The sequence below is a fragment of the Panicum virgatum genome, chromosome 5N (assembly GCF_016808335.1).
Source record: "Panicum virgatum strain AP13 chromosome 5N, P.virgatum_v5, whole genome shotgun sequence".
Classification (NCBI taxonomy): domain Eukaryota; kingdom Viridiplantae; phylum Streptophyta; class Magnoliopsida; order Poales; family Poaceae; genus Panicum; species Panicum virgatum.
In genome coordinates this window covers 60,917,145-60,940,518 of record NC_053149.1, presented here as the reverse complement: position 1 = coordinate 60,940,518, position 23,374 = coordinate 60,917,145, and the positions used below count along the sequence as shown (strand labels likewise).

Sequence of the window (23,374 nt, the reverse complement as noted above, 5' to 3'; positions counted from 1 at the left end):
ATTCATCAAAAAAATCACACATCTAGATGATACACAATCTCATAAAATATCTTGTCCAAACTCGACTTCGCCTGTGAGATATAAAAAAGAACAAATTTCAAGCTAGGAAGTTGTCCAGATGATTTGTTAGAAATTTGTTATTTTTATATCTCACAAACGAAGTCAAGTTTGGACAAGATATTTTACGAGGTTGTGTATCATCATATCATCTACATGTGTGATTTTTTGATGAATTTAGATGATTTTTTTTGTCGTGGTTTACACGGATTTTCACGAAATTGTGATTTGCACTAGATATGTTCCCAAGCTAATTGAAGAGTTCAATGTTGACGTAAAATTGGCATCCGATGCAACCTATCTGTTTTAGAAAAATATAAATAAAAATGAGTACATGGGAGGGCCATAATATCCGAGGATAAAAACTACGCTAGTTTACGTGAATGGGGGTACCTTGCATATGCTGCTAAAAAAAGGCCTTCCGGTCAAAAGAACTCCGTTCAATTGAAATGCAGCACGTAGGTAAAACAATGTTTCAAACACTTTGATGTAGCCTACCAGGAGCATCGTAAATGCACCAGCATAGAGTGCATGGCTTCCTTTCACCCTTTTACCTCAACAACTCATGAACAAAAAATTGCTTTTTTTCATATGGACCTGGCATTTATTCCCCCGTCAAACACTCCCACAAAGTGAGGAATTTGGAGTACTCACTTCTGATTGTGATGACTGAATTGTTAACCGTGCGGTGTGATCGTGTGCTTAGTCTTTGGTTGCAGGTACACAGACGTCGAGTGTCGACGGAGAGCTGCCGTGGAGGTGCTGTGGCCGATGGACCGTGCGGTGGACGGCGGTGAAGGGCAGCCGGGACCGGAGCTCGGGCCGGGCGGCAGCTATGGCGTCCACTCCTGGATCGAGGGCGCAAGCGCCGACAGAAGGCGGGTTTCTTGGTTTGCGCCACAAAACCAAGCTAGCGGACGGCGGTTGAAGACACCAAGTCGTGGAGGCACGGGCGTCGGTCTCGGGACTGGCGGAGGAACGGGCGTTGATGCATCTAGGGCCTCGCTGCGGGCGAGGAGGTGACGGGCATCGGGCGGCGTCTAGGGCCGTCAGAAGGCCGAGGCGGGAACGGCGTCTAGGGCCACGGCGTGGAGGCGGGAATCTTCCCGCGCGTGGAGTTTTGGCGGTTTTCTCAAAACCGGCCACCTACCCGGGTTTCGCGGACCCTCCAAAACCGTGGACCGGATCTTCATCCCCACGGCGGCATCGCGGAGAAGACTTCGACTCGAAGAAACAACCTTGGCTGTCGGATGAGTCCTTGTATCTTTTTCCGGTTTTACCCCTACGGGCTTTCTAGTGTCTAGTTAAGTCTCGGGGTATTTTAGTCTTTTAGTTCTAGAGTTAGTGGGCTTAAATATCTCTCACCCACTCTCTCCTCCCTCTCTCTCTGCCTGGCGCCCAGACGAGCCGCCCCCTCTCCCTAGCGTCTCCTCCTTCTCCCTGTTCCTTCCTTCTTCTCTAGGATTAGGATTTTAGGGCTATAGATTTTTGAGACTTGTATGAAATTGATCGGGAAAGGAGGCCCTCTCCTCCTTGTGCCCTCGGGGGTTTTGAATTCGTTTCAATTTCATACATTTTGTGGCTTGTTTGGATGAAATTCGATTTTCCCGTGTTGATTCTTGTGCACGAGATGAGAGGTTGTTTCTTGATGATCATGTGACTCTTTGAAGTGATTCTAATCCACCTAGCCTAGTGCTAAATCCTACGGAATCACGAGTCTTTTCAAATCGAAGCTTCTCACGTTCTAGGAAAACCCCGCTCTTACTCCGATTTCTTCCGATTCCTCTTAATCCGTGAGGACTTTCGTTGAAATCTTTTGGGGATGTGTTCTTGAAGTCATCATCTTCATCTCCCCAAAATTTGAGCTCCTTTGGACTTGATTTGATCTCCCAATCATCAAGATTTCCAAAAGTCGCGGGCTGGAAAAATCGTTTCTGGGCACGGGCAAACTTTTCCCTATCACCGGTTAAACCGACGCTTGTGATATGTTGCGTCGGTTCAACCAGTGAATTGGTTTTTCGCACTATTAGGGTTTTTGGACTTTCTGCTTGGTTGCACCGGTGCATTAGTTCCACGTGCATCGGTTCAACCGGTGAAGCTTCACCTGCTGTGACTGCGTGCTGTTTTGCTCGTTACACCGGCATATAGAAGTTCACCTACGTCAGATCAAACCGGTGTAACGAGTAGTTCATTTTGGGATCTCTCTAGACAACAGCACCGGTATTTTGAATTTGATTTCGTCGGTTTAACCGGTGTTCAGTTGGTCCGTTTTGGAGCCTCTCTGGACAACTGCACCGACGCTTGAGTTTGATTTTGTCGGATCATCCGATGTATTATCACCGGTTGAACCGACGCTGTTTAAACCGTAGCATCGGTTTAACCGGTGAGTGATTCTTATCTGCTGCCGGCTCTGTGACGTCGGTTGAACCGGTGAAGATTTTCTTCGCACGTCGGTTTAACCGGTGTTCATATACCGTGCTATCTTTGCTGCTTGCTCTCCGCTCTTGATCCGATCTCTTCGCGGCTTGCTCCTAGAGTTTTCGCTTGGTGTCTAGCTCAGCTATAGCTACACTTTGCACACTCTAAAAGAGAGGATTTGGGTGTATTTTTGGGACTTGACCAAATTGATTTCGCTCGTAAATTTTTTAATTGGCTCCCATTCACCCCTCCTCTGATTAAATTTTCGGACAAAGAAAAGCGGTAAATAAAGGTTACAGCATGTCCCGTATACGTGCGTGCGATGCGACCACGACCATCATGAAAGCTGCAGCATAGATCCCTGGAAAAAGAAAAGTTACCGGTACAATACAAGGCAGAGCATACCAGCCCCAGTACTAACTGTAAGTACTCCTACGTGGCTAGTACGTTCTACCCAGCACAGCTCGCAGGCATGTGTCGGCGGTCGGCCGGTAATTTTTTCTGCTCTACGTAGTAGCAGAGAAGGGTAACTCTGGCAGTTCTGGAAAGCAAGGACACGGTAACGTACGCAGAGGCGCAGGCGCTAGTGGTCTGTGGCTCTGTACTCGCTTCGAGAGTGGTCGATCGGTGTTAATTCCGCTAGACTGCTACGATGGTTGGTCAGTGGCGAGGACGGGGGGCGTATTTTTCTCTTTTGTACGACCGGCGCAGGCTGATGGGCTACGGGAACGGGAGCCACTTTTGCGGCCAGGGCACGGGCGATTCAGAGCCAGCCGGTAGCCCACGGATCTTCGCGCAATCTACAAGTACTGCAGCGCTTCACTGCCTCTGTACGGCGGCAGTGATGGCCACGCTGCCCCCACGTACTTCGTAAAGACTCGCGGACCACCGGGACGTGTAGGAGTAGTAGTATATACTACATGCATGCTCTGTAATTTACTTATTCTTGAAATAAAACAATTACATCCACACGGTTCAGCACAGCGATCGATCTCGATAGAAACATCGGGTCGAAAAGGGAAACAAAATATAGAAAAGAAATGAAGGAGGGCCATGCTGCCATCACGCATCGATAGATAGCCACAAAATAGATCTGTATTGGATTTTTTTTTCAAGAAAAAAGGGCCTGTATCGGAAGAGCCGTGCATGCAAAATGGATCGGGCCGCGCACGCAACAGGCGCGGAAGCAAAGGCTCTGGGCGCCAGCCGTGCAGGACTGGAATGAGATCCTCTGCAGTCGACTGCAGTGGCCGACGTGTGGGCCTGATGGACGTCCGGGCCCACATGCAGTGACAATGGCACTCTGCAGTCGACTGCAGAGGAACTCGTTCTGCAGGACTGGCCAGAAACCCAGCCCCTGAAACAAGAAACCTACGCAGGTCTGAAGTCTGAACCGTTCTGAGTTCTGATCGATCACCGCCGGCCGGCGGGCGCCACGCCAACCACGGCAATTTCGGCCGCCACGCCACGGCGAGCCGGCGGGGAGGAAAGGGGAAAAAATGAAGGGCTCGGACGCTCAGGGAGAGAGGGGTTCCGGGCCCACGAGCGCGTCGCGCGAATGCGCGATGCGGGTGACGCGCGACCCGTCCCTCCCCTTCGGCCCTTCCTTTTTCCCCGGCAACCCTGCGTGGCGCCTACCACGAAGAGGGGCCCCACCGGTGGGTCCGGCCGTCCCGCGCGCGGGGGATGGTGTGGGCCCCGCGCGGCTCGAACCAGGACCTGGACCAGACCGGGCCTGCGGACCCCGACCCCGCACGCGACGAGTAGGCGGGCAGGGGCGAGAGCCAGCGAGGGCGAGGCGAGCAAGCAACCGGGGGCGAACATGCAGGCCTCGTGGGAGGTGCGCGCGGGCCCCACCGGCCCCTCTGCGGGGGGTCGCGTGGTCCCACCCACCCCCGCCCCTGTTGCGCTGAGTCGCTGTACCGCGACGCTCAGGCTGGCGCCCCGGAACCGGGAGCCCCCCCTGGGTCCATCCTCCATCCATGGAGGGCGGAGGCGTCGACACAGCGAGCGCCGAGCGGCCAGGCAGGCAGGCGGTGGCGTCCGTCGCCTGGTCGCTGGTCCTCCCCGGTTGGGGCAAGCGCGGCCGCTGCCTTTCGCCGCGCTCTGAGCAACGCTTGCCATCCTTGGGCGGGCCGCGGGGGAGAAGCTCCAGCCTCCAGCTCAGGACGTGCGGCGTGCATCCGGGCTCGGAGACCACACCGCGTTGCAGGCTGTAGCTCCGGCTCGGGACGTGCCGCGCGCGGTATGTTTCGGCGGCCGGATGCGATGGCAGCGCGGCACGGCACCGCACGCACGGGCCGGACCCGGATGCAGCGGCTGTGTACGTGACCAAGATCAACGCCGACGACGCGTCACGCGCCGGTGCATGCATGGCCTGGCTAAGCTCCAATCGCCGGCGCGCGTAGGACGGCGAAACCACGGGGGTCAGGTTGGTGGTGGTGCTCCCTCCGCGACTGGGCAGGCGAGATGGATGGATGGGTCGTTCGGGCCGGGTTGGACAGGGACGACTTGCGCGGTCGGCGCTCGCTGCATTCATTCCCGTTTTTATGAGAAAATAGTGTTCACTTCGTGCTCACCTGCTCTTGTAGTAGTAGAAAAAGAAAAGAGCAAAGCGCCGCCGCGTTCTTCTTCGCTTCTCGGCAGCAGCACTGTGCAGCGAGCGCAGGGCGTAGTCGCCGTGACACCGTCACTGCTGCCCTTCGGCCCGACCTCGCATGTGGGCACAGCCAGGAATCCGCGGGTACACCGTACACGCGCAGGCCGCTAGGTGAAGAACTGCAGCGGCAGGGGAAGAAAGATACTACCGCGTCAGGTCCGCAGCGTGGCCGTTCATCAGCTGATGCGCGCGTAGATCCTGCAATCTCTTTCTTTCTTTCTTTCCTTGGTTCAAACGCATGTTAAGCTGGCTACGTCAGGTTCAGAGTTACTACCGCGCGCCCGGCAGTTGGTGCCCAGGAAAAGAGAAGATCGAGAACTGAAAAGCAGACACCAGCAGAGGAAGCGCATGCAGGAATTTCGCTGAACTTTGCTGCGCCTGCGACGGAACCGTTGGATTGCCAAACGCCAGGTTTCCTCCGCGTTAGCTCCAACAGGGCCTAAATGCTACCCGTGCATTCGGCATTCGCGACCTGGCTCGCTAGCTTCCTCGACCAAATCTCTCACCGAGTCATTGGTACCATGTACTGATGTGTTGGGTCGTCCAAGTACTGCTGCGCCGGGTCAATGTCGTCGGTACCTCAGCACTGGCGTTGCTATTTCTGGTGCGTGCAGGTGTAGCGACGACGACGTAGTGCGCGCACGCGTTTTCGAGGTCAGAGTCGTGGCAGTCTAGTCCACGGTTTTACTTGTACTTCTCCATTGACCCGACACGCTAAAACCTCTGCGTGCATGTGACCGGGTTGTGCTTGTACAGGGAGGAAAATGTAACTCGATCTTGTAGGATAGATGATGTTGATGCCCATCTGAGCGCAGGTCGTGCGCGCGACGTCATTTGCTTTTGCGCACGCGGCCGCCCGGGCCGTTGGATCGGATGATCGAGATGCTGATTGCTGAAGCAAGCCGGCCGGTAGGCAGCCGCCGTCCGCCGACGAGCCGCGCCGTGGAAAAAAGAGGCCGGCGGATCGAGAGCCGGCGTGCCGTGGCCGATCGAGCGATCGAGGGCCGGCCGGCCGATGAGCTCAGCGCACGCGGTTCTGTCGTCTGATCGTCGGGCGGGCGGGCAGTGGCGTCGACGAAGGGCGTGGAGACGCGTAGGTGGTTTTCGGTGGGTGCGTGCGGCAAGGGATCGGCTGCGGACGACGTCGCGCAACGGGGGCCGCGCGCGTGTATACGGCGGCCGCCATTCCTGCGTGTGCCATACGTGCATGTGGTCATGTACCCCTGTTATTACGTGGGCGGCGGCTGGCGACGCATGCAAATCAAGTGGTGTGGTGGCATCGAACGATCCGTCTGGTAAGTCCCCTGAAGTCATGCAAACTGGCAACTCAAATGATTGTACTACTCTATACGTGCCAAGGCACAAGAGGGCAGAGGCTGAGCGAAGACCCCGCTAAAGAAACAAGAAGAGGAAGAAACTGCACGAGAATTCAGCGGAACAGCGATCTAGTTCGTGTACGAACTTTTTTTTTTCTCGAGGTAAAGCTAGCCGTGTTACGGCTGTTTATATTTACTAGGTGTATGCCCGTGCATTGCTATGAGTGGTAAAAATAATTTTCATAACAATACACAAAGTATAAAAAAATATGGTGTTATTAATGGCATATTGGTTGCACGTAGGATACACCAGCATGTGATTCATCACATACAAAGTGCAATGTGATAGCTTTTTATTTAAAAAATACAGTAAACAAAATAGATTCCCCCTGGTGAATTCTCCACAGTGAACTATTACGAGCAAATAACATTTCAGAGAAGAGTTAAACACGTACACTCAATGCAGGATATGTATAGCGCAGTTGAGGATATAGCCTACTCCATATACATACATAATCTTCATCAAATAAAATATTGCTCCAACAGGCCTTTCTGAATTCGGGCACCCATAGCGTGTGAATTTCAACGGTCTTAAGGATATCATGGCTTCTGTGAGGTCGCCTCCAAACGTTACATCGTTGAATCCATAAGCTATCATATTGTTGTGGCTATCACTCATGGGCACTACATCAGAATCACTGCAAAGATAGTTAAAGAGATTCTGTCAGAAAGCGGAGAACATTGTACCCCAGCTGCAAAAATTCCCTCAATACGCTGCAAAAATAAGAATCATCACATTATCTTTTGCCATGTAGCTAGTAACAAAGTCCACTAAGAAAGTACCCTATCAATTTGAATAGTAACTTGCATCTTATCTGGACCTGCGCTCTGAACTCGGAAAAGTACATACTTACTGAATATAGGTAGCATCCTTAATGCCATTTTCCGAGACAAATCTCTTATAACCAGTACTAATACCACGTAGTATCAGTGGGAAAATGTAAAATACACATATGCAACAATCGTATCGCACTATAAGGAGAAAGAATTCACAGAAGTTTATTCACATGAATTTGGTTAAAACTAACCTTGTATGTAACCAAGTTCTGAAATATTGAGAATATTTAAATGGGTTCTTCTTCATAAACATGAACCTGTGATAACTGAAGAAAATGAGGTCTTGGAAAGTTAACCAAGACTTGCAAAAGTCTTCTAAGACAAAAACTGGGGGGAGATTAATCAGAACATACTGGAATTACAAAGACTCGATCATTTTGCCAGCAAGTTAAGTGGCTGCACTCCTTTCCTCCTGTTTATATAGAGAAAAGGAATACCATGGTTAAGCTACTACTATTCAACATAATGGCGTGTTAAGAAGAAATAAAAGTGTTAAGAAGGTAGTAAATTAATGGATCTCAAGATAGAGTGGTTAATATATCCACAATTTAGAAATGTTGATTATAGCAAGACAGACTGAGTTCAAACAATTGCATGCTTTCATACTCGCAACACCATCTTTTACAGCTACAGAAAAGATTTACTCAAGATTTTATCTTACATTCAAAAAAGAAAAAGCTGGTTTACAGCTACCAACGGGGCTTTTTATATACTAACACAGAACTATAAACATTTCATTTAAGAGCCAGCAAGAAGCTGCTGAGTAAAATTAGGCCGTGTCAGGACAGTGCATGTTAAACTTTCTTTTTTTTTAAATAGTAATAAATTATGCAGCACTGTCTATATTAGGAAACAAACAGGTAGAGGGGAACAGAGTAACTTTCCAAGGCAAGTATTCATCTTTTTGTATATTAGGTTAGTTATTAAATGGTTTATGGTTATAAAAATAAATTGAGCCTATGATCATAACCATTCTTCTCAATATATAGAAGAAAAATCTAAATAAATATTACTTTCAGAAAATAGAACCCCCACATCACATTCCTATGTTGAATCTCTGGTGTTATGATATGAAGGTTAGTGAGCACACTCTACTTTAATGTAGTAGACAAAATCAAAATAAACGGTAAACCCAAACAGGAAAATCGACAGCTAATCCTGGACTTGACATATGTTACTGGTGCCCATAAAAAAATACATATATTACATGGTAATAGGCTTGTAGACAAATAAATGGTACATTAAAACTAAGCTGTTTACTAAGAACTTTCAAGGCAGGTTAGAAAATGTTTGTATCTGAGATTCACAACCTACCCGAGCAGCAGCATCTTCCTTTGTGAGGGGGAGGGCGTCGGGCGGAGCCGATGGGGAAGGCGGCGTGCTGTGTGGGAGGCTGGTCGGGTGAGGGTGTGGGAGCGCTCAGATTGCACGGGAGATGATCAGATGCTCCTTGTTTCCCCGAGGACGGACGACGAAGGACCATGGGGCGCCGCTCAGACGGGGGATGAAAGACGAAGAAAAACGTCACCCTTAGCCTCTTTTTAGTTGTATAGATATAAGAGAAGAAATAAGGAATTAATTTAGAATAGCAGCAGAGAACAAGTATACCAAAGCTTGTGTGTAGATATATCCGCACATTCAACATGCTGATTTAAAGTGTCCATTCTACAAAACAAAACATTACAGTGATTATCCTATATAAAAGATCAATGGTGTTGGCAAAAACACAAGCACCTGGTATGCAGTGGTCAGTGAATGCTTCATTAGCATTGGAGGCGAACGTCAGTACGTCCCCAAAAATCCTAGGGTGGAGTGGTGGTGTCAGTAATTATTGGCATATTGGAAGAAACATCCAACAATCCTGTTCACCCAAATCACACAACGAGTGCTGAGGAGAAGGATTAACGAACTCACCTAAGGCCACGGTCGCTTGCATCTCATGCCAAGCAGCGCCGAGGAGGACGACGTGTGGGGGCGAGGTCATCGTGGTGTGGTCATCGTGGTGTGGATGATGCGGAGGCACGCGGCTTCTGTCCTGCAATCCCTCATTCACGAGGGTAGGGGATGCTGCAGCAGCCGATGCAGCAAATCCAGAGAGAGAGGGAGAGAGAGGGGGGGGGGGGGGGGGGGGTCGTACGACAGGGAGGCCTAGCAAAGCCCGGCCGATTTGGCAGGACGACGAGCACCAAGTGTGCGACGGCGGGGTGTGAGAGTGATGGAGGGAGCAGGCGACGTCCGGGCGCCGTCGAAGGAGGCCGACGTCCGGCACACTCACCTCATTCTGGCATGATAAAGTGGATCCTCAACACATCTCTCGCTGAAACCTTCCCTGTCCTCTACTCGCACTGCATCCGTCCTGATGCTACGGTTCAACGAGTCCTAAGCCAAGGGCTTGATCCCCAGCTCCGGCCGAGACTCAGTCAGGGAGCCTCCTCTGAACGACGGATGGTCAGCGACTGCGTCTCCAACATTCAGCTCTCAAATGACCCAGACACTCGTGTGCTTGCCAGCATGAAGGCTGAACCTTTCAGCACAAGTGGAGCTTACCGGCTTCTCCAGCAGGACACCGAGCAGCAAACTGACATTATGCTCCTCTGGTCCACCCGTCTGCCAACTAAAGTCAAATTCTTTGCTTGGCTCCTTAGTCCTTAGGGCGCGTTTAGTTCCCCCGCCAAAAAATTTTGGATGTCAAATCAGCATTTTGACCGGATGTCGGGAGGACTTTTCAGACACTAATTAAAAAACTAATTTCAGAACTCACTTGGAAACCACGAGACGAATCTTTTGAGGCCTTTGACCGCGTCATTAGCACATGCGGGTTACTGTAGCACTTATGGCTAATCATGCACTAATTAGACTTAAAAGATTCGTCTCGTCATGTACATCCAAACTGTGTAATTAGTTTTGTTATTTAATTACATTTAGTGCTTCATACATGTGTTTAAAGGGGAGGTGAAAATTTTTGGGTGAAAATTTTTGGGAACTAAACGCGCCCTCAGTCACGGAAGGTTGAACACCAGGGAATACTTGAACCGCAGGTCAATTCGGAAATTGGAAGAAGCGTAGTTGCTCCACTGTCATGGAAACAGACGAGCATATCTTCATCTCTTGCCCTGTAGCTCGACAAGTTTGGCGTCGCCTGGGCCTCGACGCGGACACCCTCGACCTACGGCGCCCCTGGCAATTTCCTTTGAACTCCATGCTGCCAGATCAAGGTTCTCCTTTTCGTTTTTGCACCGAATCCCGCCATCCGGCGGAAACAGAATTTCGGACGAAATTCCGCTAAATTTCGGTAATTTCGACCGAAAAGTGATTTTGAATTCGAAAAACGAAATTTCGTTGCATTCCGACCGAAATTTCGGTTTTGTTGACCGAAATTTTGGTGATTTTGACCGAAATTTCGGTTTTGTCACCGTAAAATGATGCAAATTAACAGAAAATGATGTGTATATATGGAAAAATTGAAAATTTTGGCAAAATTTCCCCTGATTATGTGTATATTGACAGTTTATAATGCATAATATATATAATTCCACAAAATAATGACAAATACACCATTTAACACATAACTCATGTCCAAAGTCCACACATAGAACGCAATACATCCAAAGTCCATTAGAATTATTACAATCCAAAGATACAACAGAGGCAAAGGCATAGTCCAGAATAATCCATGTAGCATATTCTCTGCATTTAAATATTTATGTGAAATAAATTGAATAAGTAGAGGAAGCAAAACGTATAGATAAGTTATGTTGATAGGATAAGTACCTGCATTCTTCAGTCCTCAAATCTCTCTCCCGGTGGTCCCTCATACGACTCGTCTGTTGGTGGCAAATACACGTACGTAGGTGGGTGATATTGCAACTGTGGAGCTCCATATGGTAGGTAGCCGTGATAATCCAAATAAGGCAATGCTGCAACTGCCTGCGGAAGTGGCGGGTTCACCACCCCTGGTGGTGGCCACAGAAAGCCCCTGCAGGGAGAGAAGTACTGTAAGGGTTGTAGTACTGACCACTGGAGGCAGAGTTGGAGCTATCTTCATCATATGCAAGTGGGGCCTGTCGACCATGTCGACGTGTCGATGTTGTTTGTCGTTGTGAAGTAGGTGCTCCATGATCTGTATCTTGTGTTGCATGGGTGAAGTCCTCCTCCCCAGTGAACCTTATAGTAGGAGATATACGATAACCACCACTTTTGTTGTCATCATTGCCATCACCTTCACTGCTACTGGAATCATCATCATCATCATCATCATCATCATCACCAATGTCCTCACCACCACTAGGCTCAGGTGTGGTATCGTCACTACCTAACTCCTCCTCAGTGCGTGGTTTCTTCCCTTTTCTCATTTCGGGACCAATCTTAGTCTTCCTTTTTCCCAGATGTGTGTCCCCAATTGTTTCTTCGACCCATGTCTCCACATCTTCATCGTGACCATGAGAAGAGCCTATGTCAGTGAACATAGGGCTCGGCAATGGAGTGTCAGTGAAGTCTGAGTCTTCATCAAATGCTGGGTCTCCATTGGACCTTGATTGCTTCATCCAATCTTGAATTGCTGATGACTGCCGGTACAAAGAAATATCCATGAAACTGCTAACTGGATCATAGTCATATGGATCGACCCCTCTAGTAGCACGTTGCAGACGCAAGCGGAGGTTGTAGTTCACAAAGACCAATTTATCCAATTTTTTGTGGCTCAATCTATTGCGCAGTTTGGTGTGGATGTAAGCAAAGGTGCTCCAGTTCCTTTCACATCCACTAGAGGTTGCACACTGCGACAACAAGCGTCGGGCGACCCTTTGCAACACTGGTGTATCTCCCCCAAATGTAGCCCACCAAGCAGCTGGTGAAGTTTTCCGGTCAATGGCCATTCGCCTAGCAATGTCACTAGAGAACTCACCTTGCTTCGTCCTGAATATTTCAAATTCCTGCAATGCAATTGCTGCTGAATTAGTATTCAATATTTTCTCCAGACCATTGCGCATTACTGCCATGACTGTCTGTAATGTGCCCAAACTGTACTGCACGTAAGGGTTAAGAGCACACGCAGTGGCCATATATGAGCCTGACATCACTGTGGTCATCCTTGCATCTATCACAGCCATGATCTTTTCAAACCGGGGGTAGTCACTGCTGAACTTGCTGGCATATGTCTGCCTCGTGTTTTGATACTCCATTGTCACCTCACTCAAATTAGGTGTCTTGTCTATGTCAGCAAATCTCAGAAACATGTACAGAGGCTCAACATCATTGATCACATACTCCATATTCGCCCACCATTCAAGACTTGTGATGCATTCGTAAATGTACCTTCCAGTTTCACTTTTGAAGTGGCGGGACCGTCGGAACTCAAGTGACACTAACCATGTCATGAACTGGTCCTTCTTCTTATACATGCTTTCAAGGAACATGTAGTTGGTCCCAAATCTTGTTACATTCCACTTGGCCAACTCTCCACCGATGGCTTCCCTCATCATGCTGTGTAAATTGTTGGAGTTGTAGAGCCAGCTGCAAATTCGTTGCGCGCTTCTAATACAAGCATCATACTCCAGCCACTTACCTATGTCCTTCAGCATAAGGTTGATGGTATGGGCAAGGCAAGGCTGCCATGCAATGGTAGGGAACTCGTGACAGAGCATTTTGCAGGCTTTTTTGTAGTTCGAACCATTATCCGTGACAAGCTGAACCACATTGTGAGGCTCCACTTTCATGACCACTGCTCGTATCTCCTGCACAACATTGCCAATGTGATATGCGTATGGTCCTATATTTTATGCCAAGGTGAGAACAATGCATCGATACATGGACTTACCTTCAACAAGTATTGATGGTCCTGTATTTTGTCGGACGCATTGATGGACTTCAAGAAATACATGGTGCCACCGCTATACACCAAGAAATTAATGACCGAGTTACGCATAGGCCCCGTCCACGAATCACACATGATCGTGACTCCACATTCATCCCACTCGTTCTTCCACTTCTCTATCTCTTTCTCTATCTCCTTCACATTCTCATCCAAATATTTTCCATCTATCTCCCTCCCTGATGGTATTTTGATTCCAACACCTGCGGTCATAGAAGAGAAAGTATTAAGATCACAATGAAGGATATGTAATGTAGCTCAAAATATACATTGTTACCTTGTTTCTGGGTCTCCACGATCGCAGCTTTAAAGTATGGGTCATCGACTTTCCGGCCGGGAATACCGACAGCATGGCACGCCTTCGCCCATGCCCTCCCTAGAAGCTCTCTTGATGTCCTCCCCTTGACAGTCCATGGGCCGGTATCAATCCTTTGCTGCCGTGGAGCACTGCTCAAACCTAGGTGGTAGTCCCTAACCCTCTCGGGGACTTGTGACTGACTCCTTCTGAACATCGAAGGCTGTGGTCCACCACTGCCTCCAACACCACCACTTCTAGATCCAGAAGTAGCTCCAGATCCGCCACCCCTCTCGTATCGTGGCCCAGCTTGCTGCATAAAGTCATACTCTTGGCGGGACTGGTGTAAGGCAACCTGTAGCTCTGCATCCTCGTCGTGCCCCTGGCCACCCTCCTCCTCTAGGTCAGTGTGCCGCCCCCTTGCTGCTTGGTCCCTCAGCACTCTTTCTCGGGCCCTTGCTTTTGCTCTAACCTTGTTCCTGTCCAACTGCTCACTAAAGAATTCCTTAACTTCGGTCGGAACCGAAGGGCAGTCCTTCACATCTTTCCCCCTATGTGCCAAATGCTCTTTGAACCGTGTTGCTCCTCCCCCACCCTTCTCCTCCCTGCAATACTTGCATTTGAAACCACCCCGACCTTTTGGCCATGCTCCCACACTACGTCTGGCATTGTCCTACAATTACAGAAAAATAGCACGGTGTAAGTTCATGAATATCACATAGTAGCATAATGCAAGTCCATATATATAAATACTTTTATGGTTACATACTATTCTATATCACTTACTACCTAGGTGACATGAATCAATCGGCTCTTAATTTCATTAGTAATATTGAATACAACTCATATCCAAAACGTTGGAATAATTTTTTCTATACATTGCATTTCACATTGTCACTAGAATATCAAAACAACTAACAAATCCTAACATTCCCTCTAACCCTAGCTTCCCCATTGCAAAAATAGTATGAAGTTCATCATTTATCAAAACTAACTCACTTAGATCAACAACAACAAGCTTCACCATCACAAAATAACATCTCATACCTTTTTTTCCGGTGCCCGCGGAAAAATCCGGCCCGAAGGGGCGGTTTTCCGCCGGGATTTCACCGAAATCCGCCCGGGATGTTGGCGGCAAACCGCCGCGCCTTCCCGGCCCTGAGATCCGGTGGATACCGGCCGAAACCCGTCGCCTTACTGCCGAAATTTCGGTCCGCCACACCGGAATCAGCTGCTTCGGCGGCGGGCGGCCAGGGGAATGGAGGAGCGACAGAGCTGAGCGACGAGGGGAGTGGGGAAAGGCCGAGACTCCGCCCACGGGCGTTGGGTAGGTTATAAATGTTAACGGGTCCGAACCCATTTAGTCAATTTAACCAACAAATCAACTTATATTTCAATTATTTCAAGTGCTACTCGCTCAGAAAAATACCTAGTTTTTAATCATATTTTTTACATATTTTTTTACAATTTTTTTGAATTTTTAAATTTTGAGACGAAAAATACCGAAAAAAACCGAAATTTCTTTTCCCGGTGTCTAGCGAAAACGAAAAAATTACCGAAATTTTGGCGAAATTCGACCGAAATTTTGAACCCTATGCCAGATACGGTTTGCATTGATGTTGTCCTGCTACTTCTCTGGCACATGTGGAAAGCGCGCAACGCAAAAATCTTCGATCATGTGAACTCTTCTCCTCTTGACATCATCCGTCGCGTGCCGAAAGATATTTACTTGTGGAGCTGCAGGTTTCGGCGTCTTCACCAGGATCTTCAGTCCTGGCGCTCCTGGCTGGCGTCCGTTACCAACTAATTGTTCCATCTCACGTTAGCTTTTCCCTCTCACTCCTCCTGGAGTGACCCATGTAATCTCCCCTCGGTATGCCGAGGCTGACCATGTACACTACGTTGTGTGTTCCGATCAATGAAAGTAGGTGGGGATCCCCCCTCCCCGAAGTTGTTCGAAAAAAAAGGAGCAACGACGGCGCCGCGCTGGCGGCGCGGCGGAGATTTGGGGTAGGGGTGCGGCGCTAGGGCGCGGCCGGGATTCGGCGCGGCGGTGATTTGGGGCCGGGTTTTGGGGGAGCGACGCTGTTGAATCGGGATCGGGATTGGGCGAGGGACGCGGTTGACGGGTGACGCACGAAGGGGAGTGGGCGACGTACGAAGGTGGGGACGACGAAGGAAAAAAAGTGATCTTTACCCTCTTTTTAGTAGTAGAGATATATAGCTTCTGGATCTTAAGGTCAACGATTTCGCCACTTTGTTAGGAAAATTATGAGGTTAGGGAAGGATTATACCCTATATATACTAGACACCATATAGACTCGCTCGTGCATATGCTTTTCATCGTTTGAAATCCTCATGAGACCATGCAAAAGGAGAAAGGAAAGCAGCACGCAACTCGATCGTCCTATATGGCCAAAACGTACCCAAACCATGCATACAAGAACACGCATCCGTCGTGACCTGCCGAGTTTGTAACTAGCAGAGCATCGAAATGAATCATTATCTATTTTTTCCATCGTGATACTCCTTTTATACTACGAAATTCCTTGCATGAAATTTACAGGTTTGGACTGGAAACTATATATACATAGATATATCGGCAATCGAACGATGATATCATGTACATATATAAGAGTAAATTGCACTTCGGGTCCCCAAATATATCCCGCGATTTTCACCTAGGTGGTTTAGGTCCCAAAAATCTCAAATCGCCCATTTGGGGTTCTAAACGGAAGCGGTTCGTTTGTAGTACTGCAACTCTCACTCACTGATATGTGAGCCCCACTACCACTCAGCTACAAGTGAGCGTTTGGAACTTGGATGGAGCGGGCACTTAACACGGTTTAGGGATCTAAATGGATGATTTGATAGTTTAAAGACCTATATAAAATTGCGGGATAAGTTTAGAAACCTGATGTGCAATTTACTCTATAGTAAACATGCATGTATCTAGCTAGGCCACGGAAAGCATACCATCTTGTCGTTAGAGTTGGGCTTGGGCGGGGCTGGCTTGACGCACGAATCCTTCGCTGGGCGTTCTTGATGTATTGGAGGATAGCAAGAAGTGGCGAGCTGCGCGTCTAGTTTGGTCTAGCTACGCAAAGCATGCATGCACCAGGGCGGAGGGGGGGGGGGTGCGGGCGGGGCCTGGCCCTATGGTTCCCAATTTTGCATTATAAATCTAAAATTTAATTAAAATTTTATATAAATTAATATAGTTACCCCCATAATAATAAAAAAAATAAATTCCTGGCTCCGCCATGCACCACCCAAACGGGATGCGCGCGCACTCACACACATCCTTCGGCGCGCGCGTATGGTGCGCGCATGATCATGCCTCCCCGTTGTGAGCGACCGAGGCCCCCGTTTTCTTTATCTTACGCCATGCATCTATAATTTCTCTGATGGCGATCTCTGCCTCGTCATGCATGTCAATTGCCAAGTGGGCGGTAGACTGGTTTTGGCCGTGTTTGGATGAATCCACGAAAACTTTTGCACAAAAAGACGAATGCATGCATGAAGTACTAAACGAAGTTTATTTGCAAAACCTTTTTAGGAATGGGTGTAATTTTTCGAGACGAATCTAATGAGCCAAGTTTCATCATTATTGGCTACAGTGATGCTACAGTAACCGCGCTCAATCATCCTCTAAATCATGCGGTCAAAGACCTCATTAGCTAGAGCAACTGCTACAGTACCACAGTTGTGGAGGTAATTTTGTAATTAGACTTTATTTAATACCTCTAATTAGTAGTCAAAGCATCGTTTCTCTCTCATCAAAACTTTTCCACCCTCCAACCAAACATGGCCTTTCATCGGATGCATGTATACGGAGACATTCAACAATATACAATAATAGAAAAATGTGAGGACACTGGTCACTGAAGAATAGGTTGTGCCACACAGACCCTCTCTCTTTTACTACAACTTTTAAGAGAAAAATTGGTACAAGAAAAAAAAACGGACTTCGAAATCTGTAGAAATATGTAAATGGGCCCATTAGTTTTGGGCCAAGTCCACAACCCCTCTCGCCGCGGCCGGCCCGGCCCATACACGGTTTCCTCTCGGCAAAGGACACAGCTTCTCTTCACTCTCCAGTTCTCCAGCGAGTCACCACCATGGCGGGGAAGCAGTTCCCCTCCCTGGCGCACGCGCGCCCCGCCTCCGCCTCCTCCCGCCGGCTCCTCGCCGCCGCGGGCGCCCTCGTCCTCCTCTCCGCCGCCTACTTCCTCCTCCTCTCGCCCTCTTCGCCCCGCTCCGCCGCCACCGTCCTCGCGAGCCCTAGCTCCACCACCTCCTCCTTCCTCGCCTCGCTCGAGAGCTTCCTCGCCGCCCCGCACCCTTCAGACTCCGCGGCCGCTCCCGGCGACCTCGATTCTGCGATCCGTTCCCAGGAGGAGGCCCGGCTCCTCGGGGACCCCGCGTGGCCCGCGCCCGCCGCGGGGCCGCTCAGGGTCTACGTGTACGAGATGCCGAGCAAGTTCACCTACGATCTGCTGAGGCGCTTCAGGGACTCGTACCGCAAGACTGAAAACCTAACGTCCAATGGGAGCCCCGTGCACCGGCTCATCGAGCAGGTGGGCGTGCGGTGAGATCGAACTGCAATTTTGTTCTGTTTTCTCTTGTCGAGGTGATACGAGGCGCCTGGTTCTAGTTCTAGATTTGGTCACGTGGAGTATTGGATTTCGGAGATTGGGGACTTTCGCCCGGATTTGTGAAATATTTAAAATCGTAGCACATTGCTTCATGCGGATTGCTTGCTGGTTGGAGTGGGATAATCATACTTTTCTATTCTTCTCTGCGATGCATCTGCTCTCTGATGCTTTAAAAAAGCTTGGAGAAGTTGCTGAAATGGGCTGCTTGCTTGTATGCTAGATCCCAGAGAGTTGGTAGATTTTTCATTATACCAAGTCTCTGTTGTGAGGTGAATGTGATTTAGACCAGAGTACCGCATCTTATTCTTAAAGCAGTTTGAGAATGCCTTTTTTGAGTACTATAAAAATCGACATGTATAAATCACTCTTGGCATTGTTTTGGGTGGTGAGGCAAACATTATACCAAAGCCAATGTACTTTGATTCCGCAATTCTAGCTACAGAATCATAATCCGTATGTGTGTAATTATGTAACAAATATTGCATAGTTTTCAATGCACTCTGTTCCAGCAAATAATCACGTGTCTAATCATGTAACAGATATCACATAGGTTTTAAGATATTGGACTGTACTACATCTGTCTACAGAATCAAATTGTTTCTTCATTCACATTTGCAGCATTCTATTGACTACTGGCTGTGGGCGGATCTCATTGCGCCTGAACCGCAAAGACTTTTGAAGAGTATCGTCAGGGTTCAGCGGCAAGAAGAAGCAGACATTTTCTATGTGCCATTCTTCACAACAATCAGTTACTTCTTGCTGGAGAAACAAGAATGCAAGGCACTTTATAGGGTGTGGGAGCATCTCTTAAGGTTTAAGTTTCAGAAAATGTTTGTTTTAGGACATCCACATAGACAAACTAGTTTTATGTGGGCAAATCTATTGATGAACTAAAGATTATGTCGTTCCTGTTGGTAGTCTGGATTTAATTAGTGCAGGTTGTTGGATTTGTTTCTCCAAATATATCTGAAATTATAATGGCAGACAACATTGCATGAGTCTGGTTCTATTAACATTAGGACATCGATTAACATATTTACCTATGTTGTTTATTCACCTCCCCCCCCCCCCCCCCTAGAGGACCTTATCAAAACTACTCCTTGCTTTCAGGAAGCTTTAAAGTGGGTGACTGATCAGCCTGCTTGGCAACGCTCAGAAGGCAGAGATCATGTCATTCCTGTTCATCACCCATGGTCATTTAAATCAGTCCGGAGATTTGTCAAGAAGGCAATATGGCTTCTACCTGATATGGACTCAACTGGCAACTGGTATGGTATTCAGTGTTTGTTGCCACTTTACCTTGTAAAACTGCTTGCATGCTGATCAGTCACTTGATCAATAGGACTCTCACCGTCTTATTTCAGGTATAAACCAGGACAGGTATATCTGGAAAAGGATGTCATCCTTCCATATGTTCCAAATGTTGATCATTGTGATTCTAGGTGTGTATTAGAAACTCAGTCCAAAAGAAGTATATTGCTGTTCTTTCGAGGAAGACTGAAGAGAAATGCTGTAAGTCTCTTGGTAGTTGGTACCACTCTTTGAGTTTTGACGGTTCAGAATATATGCATGCAAAACTTCCACTTGTATGTGCCTTTTATGGTTTTTTATACATCTATTTCATTGATCCTTTTCTCTCTAGGGAGGGAAGATCCGCAGTAAGCTTGTGGAGGAACTAAAAAGTGCAGAAGACATAGTTATAGAAGAAGGCTCTGCTGGTGCTCAGGGAAAAACTGCAGCTCAGGATGGCATGCGCAAGTCTCTCTTTTGCCTGAGTCCAGCCGGAGATACCCCATCTTCTGCGCGTCTGTTTGATGCAATTGTTAGTGGATGTATCCCAGTTATAATAAGTGATGAACTGGAGCTTCCTTTTGAAGGAATACTTGACTATAGGGAGGTAAATATGATGATCCAGACAGCTTTTAATATCTTTATGCTAATTTCACATGCCTTTACCAGTCTCTCTTACTCTGTAGTGGTAAGTTATTTCAAGGTATGCATATTTTTTCCCCAGAAAATGAAGGATATCTAGTAGTTGCATTCCTGTAATATTGACAGATACCTTTGGTATCGTCAACAGTAGAATAGCTAGTTGCACATGTTGATAATGGTACTATTAACGAAGGAGAAAGTGTGGCAATAGTGATTGATTGCAAACTAAAGAGAACATGATTATTACTCGCATGTACACCAAACTGCTGTGTGCTATGTGGAAGCATGCAGCAGGTTATGATTGCAGTCTGCTGGAGCTGCAATATCATGTATTGTCAAGGTTTCTTTCAGCCTTGTGGCTGACTGACTATAGCATGATGATATATAATTGCATCTCCTTTTTACTCTTAGTGTGAATCTGCATTTCTGCAGTGTTCAATGATATGGTCTATTGTGCAGATAGCATTGTTTGTTTCATCAAGTGATACTTTGCAACCTGGTTGGCTTGTGGAGTACCTAAGAAGAATGGATGCCACAAGGATAAGAGAAATGCAATCTAATCTTGTGAAGGTGATTGCTTTATCCACCTCTTATTGTACATACAGCCTGGAAAGTTATTCAGTATTAATGACTAATAATTTACCTGTGATTCATTCACAGTTTTCCAGACATTTTTTGTATTCAAGTCCTGCTCAGCCTCTTGGACCAGAAGACCTTACATGGAGAATGGTAATTTCGTTGACATTATTGATTTTTCTAGCAGTAGCATCCATGGTCCATGGATACTTGTATCATGAAATAGGTTATATTGTACTCTATCTATCTGTTCAGATTCATGACATTTCCGTTACTTAGTGCTCTTAAGTTTTAAGGATCTTAGGTTTAGTTGTTTCATTTGCAGTTGCATTTATATTTCTCATGAATCTTGTTACTTCTACTTTAAGGCACAGTTTATTTAACCATTTTGACATTCCAAAACCAAAATGCAGATTGCCGGTAAGCTTTTAAACATCAAGTTGCACATCCGACGCTCTCAACGCGTGGTCAGAGAGTCAAGGAGCATATGTACATGTGAATGCAGAGTTGGGAACAGCACGAGGATGCTTTGAACCAATTTTTTCCCTTTGTGTTCTCACAATTTTAAAACTTGTGTAGCATAGCCAATTTTTAGTTGCCAATAGTGCGAGCTTTGAGTTAGTTAGTTAGTTAGGGTTTTTTTCCGATGTATGTAACTGGGGAAGGTTGTGACACTACCATTTGTGAAATGTGAAATCCTGTCACGTCTGAGATTTTACTTGGTTGCCTTTCCTCAGGCTTAACGTAAAGGCTCACTTTAAGCTCGACCGGTTCTGAGCATACATGGTTCAAGAAGTAGTTTTTCCACATGTATTTCAAACTATCGCGAAACAAATGAACCATATTGAATGCCTTTTAGGTTCAATATAACCTCAATGCATTTGGCTATCTGGAGCTTTTCTATAATCAGGTCGAAAGAAACTATCAAATACTCCAGATATATAATCAGTTATCTGGAGTATTTGATAGTTTCCTTCGACCTGATTATACTCCAAACACCCAACGGTGTCATTGCATTTGAGGAATTCAGGGCATAAATCATGTCCATTGTCCAACGTCGAAGTCCATATATATATATATATATATATATATATATATATATATATATATATATATATATATATATATATATATATATATAGCTCTATTTAGTACCTTGGTTATGGAATAGTTTATTCCATACCCGAGCCGGCCCGCGCACCTGGATCCACCTGTCGCCGATGGCCACTTTCGGTTTTCTGCGTCCGGTTCGCCCCGGTCTGCGTCGACATCCGGACATCCCCCACCACCTCCACCCCCGTCCCCACGCCCAACCGCCCAGCTCCCATTCCCCGGCGCCGCTGCCCCCCCCCCGCCCCCCCCGGCGCCGCTCGCCTCCACCGCCCAGCTCCCGTCCCGGCCCGGCACCCAATCCCCTCCTGGCGCCGCACCCCCTCCGCGCCGTCGCTCTACTCCTGGCGCCGCTCACCGCCCAGCTCCCGTCCCGGCGCCGCACCCTCCCCGTGCCGTAGCGCTCCTCCCGTTCCGCTCGCCTCCTCCGACGGTGCCCCCTCCCAACGCCACATTTTTTTTCCAGCCAGCCCCAAATCCCTCCCGCCGCCGCACCAACCTCATGCGCCGTCGCTCTCCTCCTGGCACCGCTCGCCTCCTCCGACGGTGCGCCCCTCCTCCGACGGGAGTCTCCGATTTGATCGCCAGTCGTGTGCCACTCTCCTGCGGTGATTCTTGCCCCCCTTCTATGCATCGGTGGCGACGGCAACACAAGCGTTGGATGGATCCTAGGGATCCAATCTTCTCCACGGCAGTTTGCTATTTCTCCCGTGGAGATGCTCTAGCGAGTTAGGTGCCCCGTCGAGCTCCTCACTCTGCGCAAGTTGCCCCTTGATCTACCTCACACCGAATCCCCAAGGTGCGCAGATCGACCAAGGGTGCCCTGCGAGGCTGCGAGCATGTTTCCCATTCTAATTTCCTCATTGCGTGCAGATCAAAGATTCTTCGAGAGGATCTTAATTACCTTTAGTTTAATTGGAGCACGGCGGATGTGTGGATGGATATTGGTTGTTTTTTTTTTCAATCGATTGCTGTTTTACTCCCTATTGTGGTGAGATGGTGCCACTGCTGCCTGCTGGGATGACTGGATCTAACCCTGGTGCCAACGACCATTCGACAATATGCTGAATGGCAGGACCTCCTTGCGAAACTGCCAGGTAGTGCTTTCCAGTGCTGGTTTAGTTTCGTTTCCCATTATCATTAGTTAGTACTTCAGCTACTAAACATTTTGATCTGGCTCTTGCATGAGATGGGTCCAGCAAGCTGCAGTCTTCTCTGCATTTTTATTTTTTGTTAATAGTTCAAGTTATGCAGTAAAGGTTAGATCAGGGCGTCAATTACATGGTTTCCTTACAGAAATATCTTTTGTTTCCTGAAATCCTATCAGTATCTCTTCTTAGATCGCACCTATTAAACTTTGGGCATGATACCCGGTATCAATCTATCTATCTTTATCTGTATATAGGTGTTGATATTTCAGATTTAAGGTTTCTGATTGTTACACTTTATGGCATCCTCAGTAGAACCTATTATGTGACAAGTAGTTGCTCATATGCTCATAAATCTCAGATCTGATGAACATTGCTGTCCATTTGCATGCTTATGTATTCTGAAATTTCAGTATATAATTATGCATGCCACTTTGCT

The 23,374-nt window shown here is 47.7% G+C and overlaps 2 protein-coding genes and 1 long non-coding RNA gene across 8 annotated transcripts; 1 reads left to right on the top strand and 2 right to left on the bottom strand.

Annotated features, from left to right (window-relative positions):
• Window positions 1-6,783: 6,783 nt before the first annotated feature.
• Window positions 6,784-9,898, bottom strand: LOC120675783. 6 transcript variants are annotated; one of them, XR_005675483.1, is made up of 7 exons: window positions 9,485-9,898; window positions 9,262-9,414; window positions 9,082-9,149; window positions 8,662-9,012; window positions 7,701-7,759; window positions 7,539-7,604; window positions 6,784-7,148 (listed from the first exon to the last, which is right to left on the bottom strand). It is a non-coding gene; the product is annotated as an uncharacterized LOC120675783 (long non-coding RNA). The 6 variants fall into 6 exon arrangements; XR_005675482.1 differs by having other exon boundaries at window positions 9,262-9,382; window positions 9,485-9,897; XR_005675484.1 differs by having other exon boundaries at window positions 9,262-9,377; window positions 9,485-9,897.
• Window positions 9,899-11,853: 1,955 nt separating this feature from the next.
• Window positions 11,854-15,327, bottom strand: LOC120675023. Its single transcript, XM_039956112.1, has 5 exons — window positions 15,241-15,327; window positions 13,494-14,184; window positions 13,163-13,419; window positions 12,251-13,079; window positions 11,854-11,912 (listed from the first exon to the last, which is right to left on the bottom strand). Exons 1-5 carry the CDS (start codon window positions 15,325-15,327, stop codon window positions 11,854-11,856), a joined length of 1,923 nt encoding a protein of 640 aa, XP_039812046.1.
• Window positions 15,328-17,575: 2,248 nt separating this feature from the next.
• Window positions 17,576-21,426, top strand: LOC120675725 (probable arabinosyltransferase ARAD1). The gene is made up of 8 exons (XM_039956932.1): window positions 17,576-18,091; window positions 18,788-18,961; window positions 19,280-19,437; window positions 19,534-19,681; window positions 19,812-20,066; window positions 20,561-20,671; window positions 20,762-20,830; window positions 21,091-21,426. Exons 1-8 carry the CDS (start codon window positions 17,633-17,635, stop codon window positions 21,208-21,210), a joined length of 1,494 nt encoding a protein of 497 aa, XP_039812866.1. The 5' UTR covers window positions 17,576-17,632; the 3' UTR covers window positions 21,211-21,426.
• The last annotated feature ends 1,948 nt before the right edge of the window (window positions 21,427-23,374 follow it).

Coding starts and splice junctions, on each gene's coding strand:
- LOC120675023 (XM_039956112.1), bottom strand. CDS start 15,327: ATGGAACAATTAGTTGGTAACGGACGCCAGCCAGGAGCGCCAGGACTG. Junction 14,185..15,240: donor CGAAACCTGCAGCTCCACAA/GTAAATATCTTT, acceptor CTGTAATTGTAG/GACAATGCCAGACGTAGTGT. Junction 11,913..12,250: donor AATATTCAGGACGAAGCAAG/GTGAGTTCTCTA, acceptor TTGTACCGGCAG/TCATCAGCAATTCAAGATTG.
- LOC120675725 (XM_039956932.1), top strand. CDS start 17,633: ATGGCGGGGAAGCAGTTCCCCTCCCTGGCGCACGCGCGCCCCGCCTCC. Junction 18,962..19,279: donor AATGCAAGGCACTTTATAGG/GTGTGGGAGCAT, acceptor CCTTGCTTTCAG/GAAGCTTTAAAGTGGGTGAC. Junction 19,438..19,533: donor ATGGACTCAACTGGCAACTG/GTATGGTATTCA, acceptor GTCTTATTTCAG/GTATAAACCAGGACAGGTAT.